Source organism: Myotis daubentonii, chromosome 15 (genome assembly GCF_963259705.1).
Source record: "Myotis daubentonii chromosome 15, mMyoDau2.1, whole genome shotgun sequence".
Classification (NCBI taxonomy): domain Eukaryota; kingdom Metazoa; phylum Chordata; class Mammalia; order Chiroptera; family Vespertilionidae; genus Myotis; species Myotis daubentonii.
The window spans coordinates 59,177,706-59,200,508 of record NC_081854.1 but is presented as its reverse complement, the minus strand read 5'-3'; the positions used below and the strand labels follow the sequence as shown (position 1 = coordinate 59,200,508).

The 22,803-nt window shown below is 53.7% G+C and overlaps 1 protein-coding gene across 7 annotated transcripts; it reads right to left on the bottom strand.

Annotated features, from left to right (window-relative positions):
• Positions 1–1,712: 1,712 nt before the first annotated feature.
• ZNF507 (zinc finger protein 507) lies at positions 1,713–17,407 on the bottom strand. 7 transcript variants are annotated; one of them, XM_059668164.1, is made up of 7 exons: positions 17,254–17,407; positions 14,891–15,043; positions 10,868–13,005; positions 9,574–9,691; positions 6,127–6,241; positions 5,216–5,350; positions 1,713–5,125 (listed from the first exon to the last, which is right to left on the bottom strand). In XM_059668164.1, the coding sequence occupies exons 3-7, from the start codon at positions 13,001–13,003 to the stop codon at positions 4,777–4,779; spliced, it is 2,853 nt and encodes a 950-aa protein (XP_059524147.1). In that variant the 5' UTR covers positions 13,004–13,005; positions 14,891–15,043; positions 17,254–17,407; the 3' UTR covers positions 1,713–4,776. The 7 variants fall into 7 exon arrangements, 6 of the variants coding, with proteins under 6 accessions (XP_059524147.1, XP_059524149.1, XP_059524145.1 ...); XM_059668166.1 differs by having other exon boundaries at positions 14,891–15,001; XM_059668162.1 differs by lacking the exon at positions 14,891–15,043.
• Positions 17,408–22,803: the final 5,396 nt, after the last annotated feature.

Sequence of the window (22,803 nt, the reverse complement as noted above, 5' to 3'; positions counted from 1 at the left end):
TTGTGCGGTTGTTTTAAACGAGTTTCTTTGATTTTCCGTAGCAGCGATGATGAGCAGGGAGCTATGAATATGGACGAGGCCTCTAGACCAGGAGCACTTTATGAAAATTACCGCGGGAGGAGGAATATTTTAGTCCTGAAGCGGTGCTATAAAAAGCTTTCTTCTCGTCCTAGCTCGTGTGACTCAGTGGATAGAGCCTCGACCTGCAGACTGAGGGTCCTGGGTTCGATTGCGGTCAAGGGCACGCACCTGGGTTGCGGGCTTGATCCCCAGTGTGGGTCGTGCAGGAGGCAGCTGATCAATGATTCATGTTTCTATCTTTCCCTCTCCCTTCCACTCGGAAATCAATAAAAACATTAAAAAAAAAAACATCTTTCCTCTCTGGGAGCTTTAAAGCACAGAGCATACTTTCCCTTGTGGGCCGTCCCATCTGTCACAACTCCTGGATGCTGCTGCCCTCACTGGAGAATAGCCACAGGCAACATGTAAGCCGGGGCGTGGCTGCGTTCCAAGGACATGTTACCTGCAGACGTGGCCGAGGGCCAGGTTTGACACGGCTGTCAGGTCATCCGTCTCTGTACAGGTGTCCACCAGCAACTCAACGTGAGCCAGGTGTGCAAGATTTTCTAGTCATAACGTTTAAAAGATAAAAACGGGTGACTTAAGTTTTAATGACATATTTAATCCAAAATGTCATTTCAACATGTAACCAATATAAAAAAGCTATTGAGATACCGCCCAATTTTTTGTACTGAGTCTCTGAAACTGTGTCTTGCACACGTAGGGCACACCAGTCGCATCTCGGTGCTCAATGGCCATGCGTCTGATGGCTCCCACACCGCACCCTCCTTGCTGGGCTTTCTACAGTGAATCTGGAGCTCAGTGCAGAGTGGAGTTTGGTTCTGGGAAGAGAGGGGACATAGCTGTGGCCCCTACGGAGCAGGATGAGGGTCACAGCTATTGTGAGGGAACGTTTGGCCTCAGACGTGTTAACACATTGCAGACGGATCATGAGAATTCTCGCTTCACATTACACAGTGTTTGTAAAAACAAAAGTATCATACTTTAAAAAGATATTGCTTGTAAGAACATGTAATAAATAACAATGGGTTATTCAAAATGCAATCGGTATTTAATTTTAAAGCATGCCTTTAACGTTTATGTAAAGCATTTTTTGTACTTGTTCAGTAGGAACTTATCTGGCCACTGGGTAAAGCTAGCAATAGAACTACTGGTCCACAGTGTGTCAAGAGGACACGGCCCAGGATTCTCGGGCACAAATGGACCACCAGACCAACGACAGTCGGATGACGTTCGCTTCACGGCCCAACGCTGCAAATCTAATGTGCGGAAACATTTGGTGTGGCCCACACAATGGCCGGGGTGGCACAGACACAGTCTTTGGCCTTCCATCAGGAATGGAACTGTCATGCACAGAGCCAGTCTGTGACTTCGCACAAGAATGTGAAGCCTGTGAGGACGGGAAGACAGAGCGAACGTGTAGCGAGGAAAAGGCTTCCAAGTTGGCAGAATTCTCACCATCGTTTGGTGCTAGCCGGCATTAGCTGGACAAGTTACCAGAGGGCGATCCTAAGCCTTAGTTGACTCCTTGGGAAGTTCATTCCCTAAACCTAACTTTCTAAGCGATCAAATCAGTGTTTCCAAGGTCAGTACGGACATAATCTTTTGCTAATAAAGCCTCGAGGCAAGTGTTTTTAACAAAAAGTTTATTACCAAAATACAGTATTAAAGTCAATACATGACAAATTTCTATAAAGCAAAATAAATTATTCTAACATTGTACAGTATTCCCGAAGGCAGCTGGCGCACGGCAGCCCTGCCTCACTGGTGAGCGGGCAAGCTGTTCTGCCGTGAACACAACCCTGGAGTTTCGGGCATTAAGGCATGCAGCTCGCTGTGCAGGATAATTTCACAAAATGCAAACCATCCCATTTTACACATTGTCAGGATGAACTGTAGTCTTCCCATGTCAGTGTTCCAGAAATGTTCGGACTTTGGCTATAGAAGCAATGCTATAGTGTTACACAATACTCATTTCTTAAAAAAATACATGTATTCATGTCCTTGAATAGCAAACTCAAATTTCTATTAAATATATTTTATAGAATATGACTTAGAGCACCTTGCTGTACAATAAAAAAAAGGTTAAATAAGTGACTATGAAAACTGAAAATATACCGAGTCTCACCAGGGGAGTCTGCTCGTCTTTGCCAAGCCTCGTACACTGCAGGAGATGCACTGTAAACGTGGATGCCCTCCCCTGCTCTGTGAGGAAAGAGAAATGACACTCGGCCACAGAGAGCCCCCTCGAACAGGATGCAAGACCTGGGCAAAGGCTGTACAAGTGTCACTACCATGTGGTGCCTCCCGATCGCGGAGTGTTGGCACTTCGGAGCCCGGCCAGTGTGTTCTGGATTATTAGAGAAAGAGAAAACAGTGGAGCCCTGAAAAGTGTTACTTATAATGGGCACATGCATCACCTTCCCCTCCCCACCGTTGCCTTATCCAGTAAGTTTATTTGAAAAACTATTTTCACTATCAACTCTTAGAATTATCAAGTGTTCAGAGTGGAGAACAAAAGGTCTTGTATGGCAACAGGTCAGAGCCAGTAAATAAGATGTTACTCCTAGAAAGCGGACTCCTTCTGGTTACTTGAATGCCTATCTCTTCCTCAATTACCACGGCGTGTTTCGTCTTTAGAAACACTCCATTGTCTCTGGGAGGGTATTTAAGGCTGACCACAAACCAGTAAGGAGAATGCCTTGGGTATGTGGTTCCCCCTACAGGCCAGGAGAGAGCTTCTGAGGATTGTCTAGGCCAGATGAACATTAAAAGACTGAACTTCTGGGCTAGTTTTTATCCCACGAGCTAGGGATACTTTAAATCCATGATTTCAAATGAAAAATTTAAGTAACAATCAATGGAAGTGGTTTAAAGAAATGAAAGATAATTTAAAAATTCACTGTTGAAATTGTTGGGATTTTTTTGGTTATTCGTATTTTCCAAATGATTACACAAAATTAAAGCCAAGGGAAATTTATAAAACAAAATTCTTCCAAGGTTGTTAATTTTCAGAATCAGAGATTTTTGTAAAGAAATAGTGGGTCATAGCTACAAGCAATGGAGGAGTGGACTGAGTGGTAACATAAGTGATAATAATGGAACTATTTAAAATATTTTATTTGAATTTGAAATGAAACGAAATTCTGAAAACAGGAGGAAATGACTATAGATCCACATGCAGTGGACCTGGGGAACAGAATTTACGGTAAGTAAATTTGTTTTACCTTTGTAAGATCCACACATCAGGAATGGAGGAACTTTCCTAAGTAACTTACAGCTTCCATCCATTCTGTGTGTTAAGTCATCAGGAAAATGAAATGATGCCTGGCCCCACTGAAATAGTTCCTAATGCTACTTAGAAATGCTAACTCGTTCAGGTCACACCTGGACTTCGGGAAGAGCATTCTTCCCTAAAACGTGAGCATCACATTCAAAACCTGTCCTCCCTGTTTCCCGCTGACCGGCGCCAGGGCAGGAGCCGTTCAGGAAGAGCACCAGGAGGCGGCCCGCAGGCACCGCCTCCAACTATGGGCACAGCTCACTTCACCAAACAAGGCGTAAGCAAACGATCAAAACACCAACGCGAAACACAACACCCGTCCTCTCGACTGGGAAACGCGTGAATACAAAACGTGTAAAAAATGAGAAGTCACATCTATTTGACGGCGTGTTCTAAAGCAAAAGCCCACAGGAGGAATTTTTTAGAAAGGAGAAACCCTGCAGACTTGCCAAATGTTATTTGTTATCAAAAGCTTTAGAAACCCGAATTTTCACATTTTAGCCACATGTGGTTACATCTCTTACGTTAAGTGTAACTAAATCAATGAACTCCAGGAAAGAAAAACCTCAAAGCCCTCATTTTAAGGGATTCTTGATCTCACCCTTCTTCCCCCAAATGATTATTATTTAAGAGGTCAAACTATTAAAAAAAGAGAGATCAAACTACTTCCAAGGTCTGATGATCAAGTGCAAATCTGTATACTTTGTTGTTTTAATAGACTCTTCCAGCTAAACGCTCGGACTGGTTCAGAAGAGGGGCAGACGGCTGTGTAACTGCCGAGACCCCGTGGTGACCCGTCAGACCCGAACGGAACCTCTGGGGAGCACCTGCCCTGGGCTGAGACAGTGTTAGGAACCCCAAGGTCTGGCTGAGTCTAGTGCCCACAAGAAACCCTGTAAATTTAAGACAGTCATTTACTCCTTAAATGCCTATTTACCATCTAGGGGTAGATTCAGAGGTGTCCTTTCTTTCCTTTTTTTGAAGGATAAACGACGTTTCTGAGACTGAGTATCTGACACGTCCTCTCCGTTGGGGAAGATGCAGGTAGAATGCTGTCTCGCTGCAAAGGAAGAAAACCAAGCCCTGCTTGAGACTGTTGCTTTCATAGCAATCGTTCCAGGACAGTTCCTGAAAAACCCTCTCTCAGCTCTTCTGCGTGCGTTTCCAGACCGCAATAAGCTTTTAGTGATAAACACACTCAACACTAACAAGAGGTAACAGAGGCCAATGCCGGGTCACATCTTTGCTTCCTCCCAACCCATTGCCCCTCCCTCAGAATACTTAAATATTATTGCTGCTCATCCATGTGGAATTCCTCTGATTACATTACACATTTGGTTCCAAAGTCACCCCTGTCAGTCCCCCTCCTGTGTCTCCGGGCGTCTGAGGAGGTGAGATGCAGGCCCGTGGGTCTAGCTCGTGTTGAGAGCTGCGCTGGGCTCCTTGTTCAGGATGATGTTGACAATCTCGCCCTCGTGCTCCTTCATGTGATCCAACAGGTTTTCTTTGCTGGTAGATTCGAAACCACAGATACAGCAGCAGAAGAGTAAGACGCAGTACTCCATCCCCGGGGGGGCCGCCCCGGGGTTCTTGTCTAAGCGACACGAGGAGTTACTTGCAGGGCTCAGTTTCTCACGCTCGGTGGGAGCCTGGGGAGCCGGCTCCGAGGACGACACCACAGTGTCCACCCCCTCAGTGGGAGGGTCAGCTCCGTCTTCACTGCCGTTTAACAGAGTCTTTCCAGGGGACTTCCCTAGAACCCTTAAAGTCAAACAAAGCACCAAACCGTGAGTGGGTTAGAAGGCAGGGCTGGAACTTACACGTGACAGCGCAGCCGCGTGGGGTCCGTACCTGCCGCTCTGGGAGATGGCGTCATTGATGGCCTTGTTCACCTGCTCATAGTTGTAGTTGCGGTCGCTGGCATGCTTCCACATGTGCGACTTCAGGGAAGGCGGGTGGCTGCACACGTACCCGCACAGAGAGCACCTGCAGCGGGAGGGAGCCATGTCTGTAGAGGGAGCCCCACCACAGGATGAAAGCAGGGCCCTGTCAGGCACCTTCTGTCAGGTTTCACTGAGATGTCACACAGACCTCCCCACACTGACCCGTGCTGCACCCAGGACCCCAGGGGAGAGCTGGCCCATGGAACAAGTTTCCCTCGGGGTGCGAGTCCGAGCCCAGACCTGGCACCCTGTCCTGCCGGCCCCCTGGGGTGGGAACCGGGTTCCTCCGGCTGCCGGCGGAACAAGCTGACTATGAAAGCAGCGGTTTATGCTCAAGAGGCCAAGTTCACTTAGGAGTAATGACTTCTATCTATCAGCGCATCTCCATCAATTGAGAATGCTGCTATTTCCTGAAAACTACTAGAATTAGCCTCTATGGAAAATCAAGTAATAAAGTTAAATGATCTTGTTCTGCACGTGATACATTTCCAGAAACAGGACCTTTCATAGGGAATTTTACTGCTTTTAAGCGCTAGGACTCTTGCTGGAATAGTCAGGGCCCGAATGACTGAAAACTGCTGTGACGATTCTATGAAACTGGAACCCGGAACCGACAGCCACGGGCATCGTCCCTCATTCCAACCAGACACAGGCCTGTGGGCCGGACTCCAGCTTAGAACTCGTAGTCTTTAACAACTAAACACCACTTCGCATTTAACCAGTGTTCAAACAAGTGCGTGAGTGTCTAATAACTTCCGCTTTGTCCTTCATGATAAAGTGCTGCAGCACGAGCATTAGAACCAGGGCCGGCACACTCACCTGTACGGCTTGTCCGAGTTGTGGGTCCGCCTGTGGTTTCTGACACCAACGTATGTTGTACTTGTGTAATCACACACGTCGCATCTGTACTGTTTCTGGACTGAAGACTTATTCTCTGGACAAGGCATTTCAGAGTTTTAGTGACAGGCTTTCATTAGATTCAAATGGCTGCACTTACATCCCACCGTCAATGAGCATTTACAACAGCATGCTAATACCTCCATCCAGGCTCTCGAGATCAAGCTAACAAGCCAGAAATGGCTCACAGGTCACCTGGACCTGGACCACCGCAGATAGAAAGGGGACATCCCCCGACCGGGAGACCTAGGTGCACTGGTTGGTCTTTCATAACCTGCACAAAATCTAAAAGAATGGACTTGATGCCAGTGCCTGCTGACTACTAGCAGCTGAATTAACCACAGACACACAGTTAATGTGAAAGGTATTAGTCTAATCAACATGGGCACACTGTCTTAGGGAAACAACGATTTGCCAACAAGCTATCATTTAGCATCAGAATCCAATAATCCAAAGTGTGGCTACGACGTCCCCGTAACAAACGGATACAACAGCCCAGTGCTTCCTCAGTCTGTGGGTTTCCTGTTTATGACTGTCAGCTGTCAATGCAACAACCGGGGAAAAGCAACTGTCCGCTGGTACACACCACGGAACACTGTGTAGTGACCTCCAGCACCCTGCCAGGTCACGAGGGCAAAGGTCACAACCAACGTGAATATGCAGCTCTCTGAAGCCACAGGCCACTGTGCAACAGGGCTGGGCCGCTGAGCCTGGAAAGCCTGGACAGGGCTGTGACGTGAGCACTGGAAACGGCTCCTGAAGATGCCCAACCCTTGTTTACTCTGTGAGCACCGAGTCCACAGCATCCACAGCCCGACTGCGCTGCACTCCGAACAAAGCAAGCACAGCCACGGGAGAGGGCAGAGTGGGAGGAAGCTTAGAGACAACCCGCCACAGCACAGGGAGGGGAAGTGCAGGTACAAAAGCAAATCCACACTAAATTTTAACAAAACAAAGAAAACCCTTAATGTAAAGCTTTGTAACATGGGTCTTTTCTTTTGCTAGCACCTACTTTTGCCAGGCAGAACAAAATGCCCTAACATCCTGGTATAAATCTATTACATTAACAGACACACTAACCATGACTATATTCTAAGTACTACTCCTAATTGGTAGGTAACAATTCGGACTTGGTTGTAAAGGGCACTGTTCCAAACACAGTTTAAAAACATCCCTGGAAAACAAAGCACGGGTGTCGGGTCACGGTTCTGTGTGCGCAGCACTGCAGGTCAATCACAACGAATGAACACACCAGGAAAGCTGCTGCACACGGGAGGCTGTGCTGCCTTGCTCGGCCTTTTCCCGGGAGAAGGCCCTGGGTTTCAACTCAAGACCTTGGGCCTCATCTTTGCTGCCAGCACCGTGTGATCACAGGAAAGTTATTTCCCCTCTGGGGACCTGGCTTTCTTATCTACAAAACGGAGTGAGCGGAGGGTTCCAGTGCGGCCAGCACGCCAGGGGCACTGTGTTCTTCCTCGCCGCAACAGACATTCCTGTGACGTCTCTGCCGTGTCCTGGCTGCTAACTCCTTGCGGGCAGGAACCTGCCTGCTGTGTTTACAGCGACTCCCCAGGGCTTGACAAATTGCAGGTTTGCAACAAAGAACAGTTTACGTAAATCTCACAAGGAAGCACACCTGGAGGTGCTCTGCCCGCGGCTCTGTTGGAGCACCATCTGTCTTGGTCACTGGTCTCCGCAGTGGTGCTGCCGCCTTTACCGTCCTCCCGGCACCAGGGCCAGCTCAGGATGGTCCTGACTTGGGCAGAACACACGTCCCAAGTACTGTGGCCCTGCGCCTCTGAGCTGGAACGTGCCTGAGGTGCCCGTGCCGTCCTCATGGGCAGAGACGGACCTCAGGGCACACGCCTCCTCCTCCTTTAATGAGACCACGAAACGGTTCAGGGCTCAGGGACGCCAATGGCTAATTCTTCCCTTCTCTGCGAGCTAGGAACTTGTTCTTTGGTTTGACTACCAGATTTTGAAAGCTCAACGCCGAATGAATAAAGCGCCCAAGAGGTCATCTGTCATCTCAACTGTCACTCTCTGATGACAGAGACGGGCGAGTGGGCCGGGAGGGGAAGGCATGGCCTGCATGTGAAATCCACACTCGACCCCAGGCGGCTACAAGAGGGACTGTGGCAGAGACACTAGGTAAAGCTCGCCACACAATAACGAACTGGTTACTTTACTTTTGAGCTCACGTGTTAATCTTTCCATTAAAATAGTGACTTTGTTAATGGCCCCTTTGGACAGTTAGATGACTGCTTTAAAGGACACATTCCAGCCCTGTGCTCACCGCAGGCGGTGCCACTGAGCAGGACTGCCTTTGCCCGCCATCAGGGACTCTCGGTCCAAAGCTACCAAATGCTTTAAGGCTCCTTCCTTCACAGGGACGAGGAGCACAATGTGTAGAAAGGAGCACTCGGGCTATTCCGCAGAAAGGAAGCAAACTGTTTAGCTCAGCCATCTCTGCAGAGGCAGATGCTCTGTCATAAACTCCTTTTGTCTGGGAGACGTTTGCAGGGGTGACAGCTGCTTGACAGGGGATGCGGGTGTCAGCACAGTTCTCTCAGAAACATTCCCGCGTCAGTTATGCTTGCTGGGGTATAATGTGATGAACATTACAGGAAAACATTTCACTCTGCAACTGTTTCTAACTTTAATTCTTAGGAAATCTGAAAAGGAAAGTCACCCCAATATGTTTTATTTCCCATAAACACGATGCACCACACTCAAGACACTTGGAGCTTATCAATTTAAGTGAGCTGACGCAGGGAAGCGCAGCTCAGCACCGTTAGCCCAGATTCTCCGGATGTGGCACCCGCCTTTTCATGGGATTCGAGTGAAATCTTTTGATTCTAATATTCCTATTAGCCGAGACTTGACTGAATGGTACCTAACTCGTACATAAAAAGATCTGGTGCCGTGTTTTAAAGAGAGTGCAGATGACATCTGGCAGCAACCTTGGTTACGATAAGATCACAGCAGGGGCCTCAGTTAGAGTCTTGGGGGGGGGGGCGGCTGCCATCTGTGAGCTGTTCTCGCGGGTCAGCTGAGCTGGGGGAGGGGCAGGCTGCTGCTTCGATGCGGCTTCCCTGGTGCAGGCCTGGCACCTAAGTTTCATGCTGCCTTTGGCTCTTACAGGACAGCAGAAATGTCAGTGTCAGATCTCCCTACAAGGTGAGCTGAGGACTCACAGTACTTCGTTCAGGACTCAAGAGTGTCCCCAGGAGGAGACCAGAACCCACAGTGCAAAAGAGAGGAGGACAGATGCAGCTTTAGTCCTGAAACCCCCCACCTGACAGGCTGCTCAGGGCGCTTCTCACCTGGGATGCGAGTCGTGCAGCCTGTGTGGGAACGCACACCTACCTTCCTGGGCGCACTTCGCCTCAGCGCTGTCCCTGGGAATCCTGGGCTCAGCAGAAGCCACGACTGACAGGGGATCTGGAAGGCTGTGTTGCTCCCTCTCATGGCTCCTCAGCTGACTCTGGACACGAGAGAAATGAACAGCAATTCCTAATGAACTCACTGCAGTTACAGGAGCCTGTGCTTCCGTGGCCTGGAGCCTAGAACCCAATACCAACGCTTCAGAAGAAAATGGGCCTCAGCACTATCCCAGCCTTTGGAGGTTTATGGGAAGAACTGCCCGGGGGAGCAGCAGGAAGGCAGGACCTGGTGTGGGTCCTGGCGTGGTGTGTGCACACTCAGCACCATGGACAGGCCCAGGGAGGGGGCAGGAGGGCTCCCAGAGTCAGCGCTTTCACAGAAAGAAGTCCCATCAGCCACTGAGGCCTCCTCCACTGCCTCCCAGGAATCAAGAGCATAGTCGCTGCAGGCACCCCTGGGATAGGCTTGGCCCCACCCAAATGGCCCCCCTGTCCAGTGGCCAAGGCCATTCCAGATCCCAGGAGGCCATCTGAGTGGAGCCGAGTCTCACTCCCAGGCCCTTCCTTCCTGAACCCTCTCACTGCCAGCCGACTGGGTCGCCTGAAAGGCCACGTCCTGTTTCCCAGTGGGCCCTTTAGGACAGCAAAAAAAAGTTCCCCCACCCATCAACTGGCATCTTGAAGGAAAAAGTTCTAAATCACGGAGCCAAAGAATGCAAGTTTCCTTTACAGAAACAGCATTTCATGCTGGTTGTTGGTTTCGAGGTCGCACACAAGGTGAAAGTCACATAGTCAAAGTGACCTTGAAAGTCCCTTAAACTGCCCTTACAGCTAACACATGGCTCTCTGTCCACGGCACTGTCCCTCATCCAGCCCATTCTTCCTTCTGCAATGAAATGAGTCACTGTGGGCTGGCTGTGCAGCCCTTGGAGTGAACAACTTGCATTTCAGGGCCGTGCGTTGCTGATGTGGGTCACATCTGTGCATCCATGTGTGTGTTTGCTGTCCCCCGTGTTACATCTGTGCATTCATGTAACACCCCCCTGCACTGTAAAAGCCACACATTCTGAAGAGAGTCTAAAACACTATCTAAGGCCAGAGATTGCCAGGGAGAGTCCCACCCCAGGAGTCCCGATGACCCAGATTTCAGTCCCCATCGTCTGGGCCAGCTATCAAACCTTCCTGGGTGTGTTTCCCGACCGACCGATTGTGGGAGGACTGCACCCACCAGGCCTGTCCCTGCTGAGTCGGGGTCCCGGGAGCACTGGGCCGCGCACCTTATAGGGGAAGGCCTCGGCGCAGCGCTTGCACTGGTACAGCCGGGCCTTGCAGTGGTGCACCATGTGGCTCTCCAGCTCCTTGCTGCTGTCGGCCACGTGCTCACAGATGGGACACTGGTAGGGCTGCCTCTGCCGGTGGACCCGCAAGTGCTGCTTGATGTAGCCCTTGTTCCCGCTCGCGTAGTGGCAGAGGCGGCAGCGATAGGGCCGCTCGGCGTTGGGGATGTACTCCACCACGCCGCCGCCTGACAGCCCGGCCTCGCCGCTGGGCTGGCACTGGGCGTTGTCCTGCAGCTCCTTCAGGATGTCCTCATCCGAGGCGTTCTGGTCCGTCCTTTCCCGCAGCTTCTCAATGACAGTGAGCAAGGACACGCTGATGCCCGTCTTCGCCTGCCCGTCGGACAGCTCCTGCCTGCCCTCCGGGAGTGCCACCAAGGGGCAGCTGCTTTGGTTAAAACTCGTTAGTCCATTTGAAGCGTTTTTAAGTGGTGACATCATTTTAGAATAGGCCGCCAAGGTGCTATCCACCTGTCTCTGCCCGGTGTCTGGGTCTAAGAGGTTGACGTTCCCGTAGTGCCCGAGGTTGGCTCTCGTGAGCTCGGCGGCTCTGATGGGCATTGTGACCAGGGCTTCTGCCGCCAGCGAGTGCAGCCTAAGGGACTCGGAATTCGTCCTCCTTCGGCCCGGGGGGGCGTTCTCATCAGGGGCCAGTCCCTGATGGATCAGCTCGCTCTCCTTCTTCTCTGTGTTGCTCCAGCCTATGATCAGCCCCCCGATGTCCACGGTACACTGATTGGCACGATAGGCCTCCTCTCTCCCCTCACAGCCTGCCGGGGGCCCTGGAGGGGCCGGGAGGCCCCCCTCCTCCAGCGCAGCATTCACGAGGAAAGGCTTCTGCGACCCGGTGTCCTCGGCGCCGGGCAGACGCTCCACGATCACGTTCACGTGCCCTTTCTTGTTGGGGCTGCTGCTGATGATCTTCTGTGCCGACGAGAGGAGGCTGTCGGCCATCAGACTCTCCTCCGCGTCCGAGATCACCTCCAACATGTCCTCCTCGTGGGGCCCAAGGGCCCCCGACCGGCCGAGACCCGCGTCTCGCTCCGCACCCGGCAGGGCCGACGCCGAGGACAGAGGCTCTGAGCTGCAGATCTGCACCTGGACCGCCGGCCCGTTGTGGATGCTCAGCTCGTTCTCTCCGATGGCGATGACCACGGCATCGACCCCGCCTGGTGCAGCCGCCACGGAGGAGCCCAGCAGGCCCAGGGGCTCGTTCTCATTTTCAAATATCGGGTAGGAGCAGTCCACCTCCCCGGCATGCTTCCAAGCATGCGTCTTCAACATTCGCTGCTGCCCGCACGTGTAGCTACAGAATAAGCACCGGTACATGCCGTACTGTTCGTAGGCGTACCACTTCCTCCTCCCCCTGTCCTTCTCGGAGGCGGGGGTGGCGGGGATGACATGCGCCTGTGGACTGCGCACGCTAACGGAGAGGTCGGGAGTGCCCTCGCGCTTCTGCTCTGTGGGTCTCAGACACACGGAGCTGGAGGGGCTCACGCTCGGTTCGGCTTTGGGTGGCGTGGGGCCGCTGGCATAGTTTTCGTGGTCATTCACCACGTGGGCTTCGAGCTCCTCTTGGCTTCTGGACGTGACGTGGCACTCGGAGCACATCAGGATCACCTCATTCTGCGGGCCGTGCTGCTTGATGTGGTCCCTGAGCACAGAGAAAGACGAGGACAGGAACTTGCAGAGGCTGCACTGGTAAGACATCGCCTTCCCATCGTTCTGGGCGAGAGGGTCCGGGCCGAGAGGGATTGGCGACGGCTCGGCCCTTCTGATGTCAGCAACAGGGGGCGGGGCTCCTTTCGCTGGAATCTCACCGAGCTCCTGGGCTTCGGGAGAGCTCGTCCCAGCACTTGAACGTGAGCGCTTCTTCCCAATTAAAAGACATTTTTGTGACTTTTCATGTTCCACTATCTTGCTCAACTTCTGGATAACATGGATTAATGGATCTGTTTTAGCTGAACTTTGTCCATCAATTTCCAGTGAAGAACTGATGACAGTGTCGGCCGTCAATAGAGCTTCCTGTTCCCCAATGTCTGGCACCAACATGGCGACGCTGCTGCTCACCTCCATACCTAGAAAGGGGGACAGACCACAGAGACGCCAGGTCACACTGGTGGAGCACACACAGCCATTCCCGGGCAGAACCATCTTAAGTCACTATGAAATACCATCCCTCGAGCCGATACATGACTGAGGCAACTTCTTACACCAAATGTAATTGTAGTTTTTCTTCTCTGCAAGCCTTTGGAATTGTGAACATATAGTAATTAACTTACCGGGAAGGGCACAGGGAACTCTGAGACGTACTATGCAATGAAACTAAAGACAATAATCCAGTTCCTCCTTTTACTTCCTTCATCTTCCCGAAGAGAAACCACAAACTACGCTGTGGGCTCTCCAGAGGTCATATTAGTGGTCAGCTATCACTCACACATGTTACTTTTCTTTCCCCCTGAAAGGAAAGGGCCATCGAAGACGGAAACAATTGACATCCTAGTTATCCACACACCCACGCGTCCCTAGAAAGTGATACGTTTGGCCAAGGGAGTCACTCCATGGAAAATGCAATCTCGTTCAGCCTAATCTTCACCAGTTTCCGGACAGCACGTACGTTCATTCCAAACACTCCCTCTGGCTTAAAGTGAGATTATCTGTTGACTTGGATCTGTTTTTTAGGTTTAGGCTTTTTTTCCCAGCAACAAGTTTTGTTCTTCCACATTTCAGGTGCATTTTGGAACCTCACAACATTCAATAAACTCCAGCAAAAGTTTTAGTGGCCCTAGCTGTAGACCAAAGACCATGCTATTTCTTAACCCCCCGTCACAGGCTCTGACTCTTATTTCAGGAGTTGAATCGTGGCCCCTGCTAGGACTGTACCCAAACTCCCGCCAGACCCCACAGTGCTCGGACGGCTCAGCACGGTCTCCCCTACCCACTCCCAGCAGCCAGGGTGCTCCGTACTTCCTGCTCTCGGTCACACTAACTTTCCGTCTGGGCCCACATCAGGCAGAAGTGCAAACATTTACCCCTGGCTTCTCTAGTGCCCTTCTCCCCCACCACCTCCCCGGCCGACCACACTCACACCGGGATGCGCTCCAGCCGTGACCACAAGATGGCCACCCAGCAATCCGGGGCCTGTGGCCCTACAGCCACTCTCTCCTGAACAACCTGAGGGTATTACCTCCCAAAAGACGACAGATGCTCCTTGACCGACTAGTCAAAAAGCACCTTCCACACATTCTGTGGAGTCTGGGTTGCTGACCTTCGAGACCGTGACTGGCCGGGGCTGCCACTGCCCAGAATCAGAGTGTCTTTCATACACATATACCCAGGCCAGGGAAAGATCAAAACTCAAAGCATGGTGTCTACCAAACATACAGCTTTTGCACCATCATGAAGTAGACAAATCCTGTCTGGGGACCATCTGTATTCCCTTAGGAAGGTCTTTCTCAGGCAGAAAGAACAAGTGTCTTAAGTCTTTACACTCAACTTCAATCACTAAGAGGGACCAGTGACTGAGAGAACAATCTGTTTCTCTAGAAACACCCTGTGTGACTTTCCAAGTCACTTTGCTGCCTGTGAATTCCACGTTTAGGTCAAGGGAGCTGCGGCTCCTCACCTGACTACGGATTCCCCTTCTGGGCCATTCTCAGGCTTTATTTCTTTCGTTCAGTTGTTAACTACAAACTAATGATAGGAACCCTGGAACACTCAATTTCTTGCACAGACTTGGGGCTCTACTGCAGACCTAAGGCCTCCTTCCCGGGAAATGTGACCTCAGCAAGCTGACTGATAACCCGGAGGCTAGCTTTTCACACCCACAGGCTATCCCTCTTCACTCCTGGACATGACAGGAGGGGGCAGAGCACGCCAACTGCTCCCTGTGCAATGAGGAGGAGGAGGAGTTATCTCACTTCAAGCAAAACACATTACGAAACAATCTGACAAGAGACTCACGTGGAAAGCCGTGTGCTCAGGGAAACCTGTAGCAGGTGCCCCATCTCCCTGGGCATTTACGTGTCTCACTGCAGAGGCTGCCCATGTCCGGGATAAGTACAGAAATGGCATCTTTAAGACAGACAGGACAACATCAAATACACTGAGAAACACCTGAAAAACCAGTTTGGGGACACTTGCAAAAATCAAAGCAAAAGTTAAGTCTCAGTAGAACAAAGTCTCTGCTAATCAGATTAGATAACAGCTTGTAATAAAGTCTACAGAGAGAGTCAAGTTGCCCTTAAGGCCAACTCTAAATTTTCACAGAGTTCACTTAGGCCACCAATGTGCATAAGCATATGGGACTGCATGTCAAGTGAAGTAAAGTTTATTTGAATAATAATAGCAACATGGACTGTGCTAATCTGCATACTATGCGTGGTCTCCAAGAGGTCAATGTAAAAGCACCTACAGAAAACGTTACCCTGACGGGAGGCTGGTGGGAGAGAGTGAGGATTAAAGAAGATTAGCAGATTGTGTGACTGGAGTGATGAGCAAGGAGGGGCTCACTGTACTATTATTCTACTTGTGTAAGGCTTAAATTTTTAAAATAAAAAGTTATAGAAAACATTGGTATGCGAAAGGCACCAAGCAAAGTACCAGGAAGAATGAAAAACATTTAAAGTTACAGTTCTCACAGTTTAAAACTGAGTTGAGAGAATAAGACAAACCTGGTTAGAAATGGAAAAGAATTAACAGCTTTTAAACAATGCGACAGTACACAAGGTAAAACCGTCAGGAACAGCCAATGACCAAATCCTAACAGAGTGAAGCGCTCTTTCGGTCGAGAGGTGAGATTTAACCTACAATGCGCCAGGCACGGTACAGGAGACCGTGAGGATGATGGGGGTGGGGGCGGGTCCTTGCCCTTGACCGAGTCTGTGCAGATTCTACCGCTCACGTAATTCCTGGTAATGTGAACCTTTTTCTTCCTTATCCTGCCCCTGGTAATATTAACCTCTTTTTTGCAGACAAGGAATCTGAGACTCACAGACATAAAGTAACAAATGGCTTAAGAACTGGAATCCAAGGGTATATGAGTCTAAATCTATCCTTCCTCAACATACCCACTTCCTTTGGTTTCTCCGTGAGAACAAAGTGTGTTAAGTAGTGACACTGAAAAGAAACAGGCTCTCCCTGCTAGTCTGTATCAACCTGTAAGCCGCCTGACCCTGGGCAGGGTCTAGTGATGCTGCCAATCGGGAAAGGGCAGTGCCTTCCGGTGACTGAAAGGTTCCGTGGCTGCTCGGCGGCAGCCCAGTGTCTTGCAGGTCAATTCCTGAAACGAGCAGCTCCTGGGTGCGTCCTCCAAACCCGGCGGCGGCCGCGAAGGACAGTGTGAGTGTCAGACACGTCTCCTCCTTCGAGAGGCAACGTAATGACTTGTCGGGCGGTGGAACCTTTCTCAATCTTCCACGCCAAAAAGAACCCGATTATGGGGCGCGCGTTTACAAAACTTACCGAACAAGGAGGGTTTCGGACTTGGTCTAAGTTATAACGAAATGACTCTGGGAACTTCTCCCGTGACTGTGGATTTTATACTTTAGCTCCGAACTTATCGGACTCGAGATGCTATTGGTTTTGCTGGTAACCACTTTCTAATGAGTAAGGAGCGATGATCCGCATGCTGGTTTTTAAATCTTAACTGAAAACAACCTAATAGCGGTGATTCTGCAAACTTCACGCACTTCCGCGGGCTGGCGGCCTCGCGGGGCCAGACGCAGTGTCCCACGGCCCGGACCCCGGCCCCGCTCCCCGCTGCCGGCGGGTTCACCTTAAAGAACCTGCAAGTTCAAAGGGCGCGGTTCCGTTTCACCTGGAGGCGACCTTCCGGCTGGGGTCACCGCCGAGGCAGGCAGCACCTGCTCCCCGCCGGGAGCGAGCGCTAACGAGGGACCGAGGAAACCGGCCGCGCGCGGAGCCCGGAGAACTAGAGAGAAAGGGCGCGGGAGGCCACAGCCCCGAGGCCGCCGGTAACCGGGACGCGGGCGGAGGGCAGAGCGCAGCCCGCCGGCACCGAGGCGGCTTCCGGCGCGGAGGCGGCCTGGCCCGCCTGTCACTCAGCCGCACGAGCCGCTGCCCCGCGCCCCCGGCGGGCCCTCTCCTCCCGGCCGGCGAGGCGGGGGCAGGGCGGCGGGGCTGCTGCGCGGGCTGTTCTGCACCCGCAGTGCTGACGGGCCGGCGGCGGGGGCGCGGTGCGGGGCAGCCGGGGGCCTCGTCGCGGGCGCACGGGGGCCGCAGGGGGCGGCGGCGGGGCCCGCGGGAGGCGCACATGGCCGGCGGCGGCGCCCGCAGCGGCGAGGGGCGGCCTCGGGGCGCAGTACCTGCGGTCGGGCGGCGGCTGCTGCTCCGCGGGCCTCTTGGGGCCGGCCGGGCGCCCCTGTGCCCTCGCCCTCGTCCTCTCCCGCCGCGTTCCCAGCTCAGCGCCTCCTTTCCCCCGCTTTTCCGCTCCTCACCGGAGATCCAAGATGGCGGCGCAGAGCCGGTCACGTGAGACGCGGGCGGTCAGGTGACCGAGGGCCGCGGCGAAGGGGCGGGGCGATCAGCAGGCCACGCCCACAGCAGCCCCGCGTGCGCGAGCTGGGCGGGCGCGGGGAGGGCGGGGCGACGCGCAGGCCACGCCCCCAGGCTCTCGAGGGCGGGGCGGGCGGTGGGCTCCCAACGCCACCGCGCTGTTTTCTGGGTCGTCGGGGCCGAGTCCGCGCGTGTCACCTGCGTCTGCTCACGTTGCAGCGTCTGTGCGCCAGGGCCTCGCCGCAGCCTCTGAGTTTGGTGCAGCTTTTGGCTGGGCTGCACCTTTAGTGGCTGATACGCAGGGAGGTCCCGCTGGGGTCCCGCTCAGCGCCAGGCTGCGGGAGGTGGGCAGGGCCGGCGGGCACCCTGTGGAGGGCCTGAAGATTTCCCAGGGCTGTGGGCAGACCTGGCAGCTTCACCCGGTAACGGTAGCGCAGTCTCCGTCCGGCGTGGGCGGGGGGGGGGGGCAACCCTCCGTGGTGTCGTTGGGATCTGGTGCCTGAGAAACACGCAGGGACGCCAGCAGCCCTGCTCGCACACGCAGCTCACCGTCACCCTGGGTGCTGGCGGTGTGGGTGCTGGAGGGTGTGGGTGCTGGCGGGTGTGGGTGCTGGAGGGTGTGGGTGCTGGCGGGTGTGGGTGCTGGCGGGTGTGGGTGCTGGCGGGTGTGGGTGCTGGAGGGTGTGGGTGCTGGCGGGTGTGGGTGCTGGCGGGTGTGGGTGCTGGAGGGTGTGGGTGCTGGCGGGTGTGGGTGCTGGCGGGTGTGGGTGCTGGAGGGTGTGGGTGCTGGCGGGTGTGGGTGCTGGAGGGTGTGGGTGCTGGCAGTGTGGGTGCTGGAGGGTGTGGGTGCTGGCGGGTGTGGGTGCTGGCGGGTGTGGGTGCTGGAGGGTGTGGGTGCTGGCGGTGTGGGTCCTGGAGGGTGTGGGTGCTGGTGGTGTGGGTGCTGGCGGGTGTGGGTGCTGGAGGGTGTGGGTGCTGGAGGTGTGGGTGCTGGAGGGTATGGGTGCTGGCAGTGTGGGTGCTGGAGGGTGTGGGTGCTGGCGGGTGTGGGTGCTGGAGGGTGTGGGTGCTGGCGGGTGTGGGTGCTGGAGGGTGTGGGTGCTGGCGGGTGTGGGTGCTGGCGGGTGTGGGTGCTGGCGGGTGTGGGTGCTGGAGGGTGTGGGTGCTGGCGGGTGTGGGTGCTGGCGGGTGTGGGTGCTGGCGGTGTGGGTGCTGGAGGGTGTGGGTGCTGGAGGGTGTGGGTGCTGGCAGTGTGGGTGCTGGAGGGTGTGGGTGCTGGCGGGTGTGGGTGCTGGCGGGTGTGGGTGCTGGAGGGTGTGGGTGCTGGCGGTGTGGGTCCTGGAGGGTGTGGGTGCTGGTGGTGTGGGTGCTGGCGGGTGTGGGTGCTGGAGGGTGTGGGTGCTGGAGGTGTGGGTGCTGGAGGGTATGGGTGCTGGCAGTGTGGGTGCTGGAGGGTGTGGGTGCTGGCGGGTGTGGGTGCTGGAGGGTGTGGGTGCTGGCGGGTGTGGGTGCTGGAGGGTGTGGGTGCTGGCGGGTGTGGGTGCTGGCGGGTGTGGGTGCTGGAGGGTGTGGGTGCTGGCGGGTGTGGGTGCTGGCGGTGTGGGTGCTGGAGGGTGTGGGTGCTGGCGGGTGTGGGTGCTGGAGGGTGTGGGTGCTGGCAGTGTGGGTGCTGGAGGGTGTGGGTGCTGGAGGGTGTGGGTGCTGGCGGGTGTGGGTGTTGGCGGGTGTGGGTGCTGGAGGGTGTGGGTGCTGGAGGGTGTGGGTCCTGGAGGGTGTGGGTGCTGGAGGGTGTGGGTGCTGGCGGGTGTGGGTGCTGGAGGGTGTGGGTGCTGGAGGTGTGGGTGCTGGAGGGTATGGGTGCTGGCAGTGTGGGTGCTGGAGGGTGTGGGTGCTGGAGGGTGTGGGTGCTGGAGGGTGTGGGTGCTGGCAGTGTGGGTGCCTTAGGAAGGAGCCCGCTGGGTGCTGGGTCTGGGTGCTGGGTGCCGCAGTGGGAGACAGTGAAACTTAAGCCTTGGTCGCAGCCATGGGCTGAGATGCCCCTGGGGACTGGCAGGTGCACTAGGGTCTGGCCGCAGGCCGGGCTTTCATGGGGGAGGAGGGGGGCTTTCATGGGGGAGGAGGGCTGAGAGTCCCTGTTCCGCAGGACTGAGAGTCCCTGTTCCGACAGTCAGTAGCTCCTGAGATAGGAACTCAATGTTCACCTGAGTTTGGGGCTTGGCAAGCCAGCAGTTAGAAACCTTATTTTTTAAAGAATATCTTGCCGATGGGACTAAGTAAGAAAAAGGAAAAAGGAAGGGTTGGAGATATATCTGTTTTTCAAGAAAAGAGGCTGAGCAGGAGAGTAGCGTGGAAGGGTGGAAGGAAAAGAAGTGGAGGCGAACCAGAAATACCCAGAAGGGAGACCGTGAGCTCACACAGTCCGTGGGCAAGCGCCTCCCCGTCCCTTCGCTGCCAACACTACAATCCTAGTTAATAACACTCCAAAGAGAGGCTTTTCTGCAGGAATGTCCTCAAACCTGAAACTGGGCAGAACCGAAATCAGAGGTTTATTTGATTGGGGGGTGGTGGGGGGTAGTGTAGAAACCACAATCTGGGGAAAAGAAGGGAATTCTAAAACAATGAAGGGAGGCAAATGCATACTTGAAGTCCCTGTGTGCCCTCCGGTGTCCACCAGCTATTTTCAACCTCCCCGTCCAGCCCCAGGCTCGGAGGTGCGGCCTGTGGCCGGCGCTGGCTGTGAACAGCGGGCGGAAGTGAGGGCTGCCACGTCCATCCTGGAGCAGTTAGTGGCCAGTGCAGTTTCGTCCAGAGCACTCGTCCCCCGCTGGCTAGATGACCGGTAGCGTTTGCAGTGGTGGCCACCCTGGCACCCTGCGTTTTAGAGTGACACGAAGGCGCGGAGCCCCAGCCGACCCACGATGATGGATCTGCAGGGGGAGGAAGTCCTGAGGTTTTCGAGCTGTTTGTCACGCAGCGTGACAGCCGCCGCTGACTGACACGCCCCCCCCCCCCCCCCCCCGCCCCGTTCACTGAAGCCTCTGGAAGAGGCAGAACCGATGGGACGAAACCATTCCCGGCAGACAGGAAGGTTAATGGAAGGTCAGCACCTTCATTCCTGAAACAGAGATGGTATCAGATGCAGAGTCTAACAGAAGAAATCGAGGTAACTTTCAAAAGCCAGTACAGCCCGGCTGGCAGGGTTCAGGGGTTGAGTGTCGACCTAGGAACCAGGAGGTCACGGTTTGATTCCCGGTCAGGGCACAGGCCTGGGTTGCGGGCTCGATCCCCAGTGGGGGGCGTGCAGAAGGCAGCCGATCCATGATTCTCTCTCATCATGGATGTTTCTACCTCTCTCTCCCTCTCCCTTCCTCTCTGAAATCAATAAAAAACGTTTAAAAAACAAAAAAAGGAGGAGTCTGATAATAATACATGGTGTTTCCTTGACAACCCAAACCAGAGCACTGTTGGCGTTTTGGGAGCCCCGAGGGCCGTGCAGGAAGTAAGATGAATGAGACGCCGGGCCAGGCGGAACTTGGGAACAGCTTGTCCCCAGGTACGACACTCAGGAAGGACTCCTTGCCTTTGGTGTGTAAGATGAGGTTAGATTTCGTTTGAGGGGATGACTCATGTAAGCCTCTGGCCTGGCACAGAAAATCGGAGGAGACAAGTTAGCCTGTATTTCTTTGTGTTGTAATTCTTACCATGACCTTAAAAAAAAAAATATATATATATACTTTGAATAGAGTGTCTCCAGAAAGGATAGATCGTGGAAGAGTGAGAGGAGGCGGGGACGCAGAAAGGGAAAAAGAGGATGCGGTATTGCGGCTGAGAAGATGAGCAGACACGTCCGTGACTTTCCGTTTCCCTCGCGGGGCCACGAGGGCTCCGTGTTTCTGACGTGCTCTCCCGCCTGTAAGACGAGATTTCAGTCCATGCTATTTCTGAGCCTCAGATGCGTGGTATATGGAAATGGAGAGTTTAATTATAGGATCCTCTGGGCTCAAAACGGGACTTCGCCTTAAGAATAATGACAAGGCTGGATTTTATTAATGAGTGAAAAGGTGGCTCGCCCTAAGTCAGGAGGGATGTAAGATTAAAAGGCACGATCTGTTATTATGTATCCGGCTGTCAGTAATACATTAACGTTAGCTCTGGGTTCTTTACACGGTGCGTCCTGAATATATACCTAGAAATACTTCATAATTCCAGCCCAGGTCTCAGGAATCATCATAAATTATCCGTCTGTCATTCATTCTCCGCTAAAAGCCCATGATTCCCGCAGCACACCGACATCTGCAACGACACGTGCTGCGAGGCACCCGTGTTCGTTCATTCCTTACTGCAGACCTGAGTGTGCCAGAGGGACACTCCGCACCCGACCTCGAGGAAGGGCTGGAGGCAGAGCAGGGCGCCGAAATATACTTTTGTTGATTTCAGAGAGGGAGGGAGGGGGAGAGAGATATAGAAGCATCCATGATGAGAGAAAATCACTGACCAGCTGCCCCCTGCGCGCCCCTTCCTGGGGATCGAGGCCACAACCTGGGCCTGTGTCCTGACTGGGAATCGAACCGTGACCTCCTGGTTCCTAGGTCGACACTCAACCACTGAGCCACGCCAGCCGGGCGCCAGTAAACATTTTAGACATTCGGACACAGTTTCATTGGCTCGAGCTGACGTGGGTCTTGGTTAACCCCTAGGGTGCTGGGGAGCACGATTGCGCTCCTCCTGTCTTTCGCCAAAAGTGCCGGGAGCGCTATCAAAGCTTCGAAATGGCGTCCCGTTCTAAGCCTGCTTTTATTAGTGATGATGATATTGCTAAATATGTCAATGTAGTAAAGGTTTTCTTAAGTTTTTGAATATGTAACTTCATTTACTTGCGATTCATAATTTTTTTTTCCCTAAACTGCGTAAAATCAGCAAAAATGCCTTGGCAATGTAGCCTAGTTCCTAGGATATTGGTTGGCACTCGAAGGATTAACGTGGGTCTGAGTGGCTGAATGGTGTAGGAGGGGCCCCCGGGGGTGCTCATACTCTCATAGCATCTCAAGCAGCTCTGCGTCCACGTGGGGATGGACTGCCGCACCAGCTCCCTTCGTCCCTGGGATGCTCACTGTCTGGTACCCAGGTCCTGGGAGTAAGGACCACAGTCTGTGGTGGTGACACCTAGTGGCTCACCTGGGATGAGCGGCGAGGCGGCAGCACGCAGGGAAAGACTGCCCAGGCCGGGGCCCAGGCCCAGCCCCAGCCCCTGAATCCGTCTGGATAGCCTGCCGTCCGGCAGAGTCCCTGGATGCACGTTGATTGACGGCTGTGCTCCAGGAAAGGCACCCGCAGGCTGGGAGTGGGGGTGCAGAGGGGCT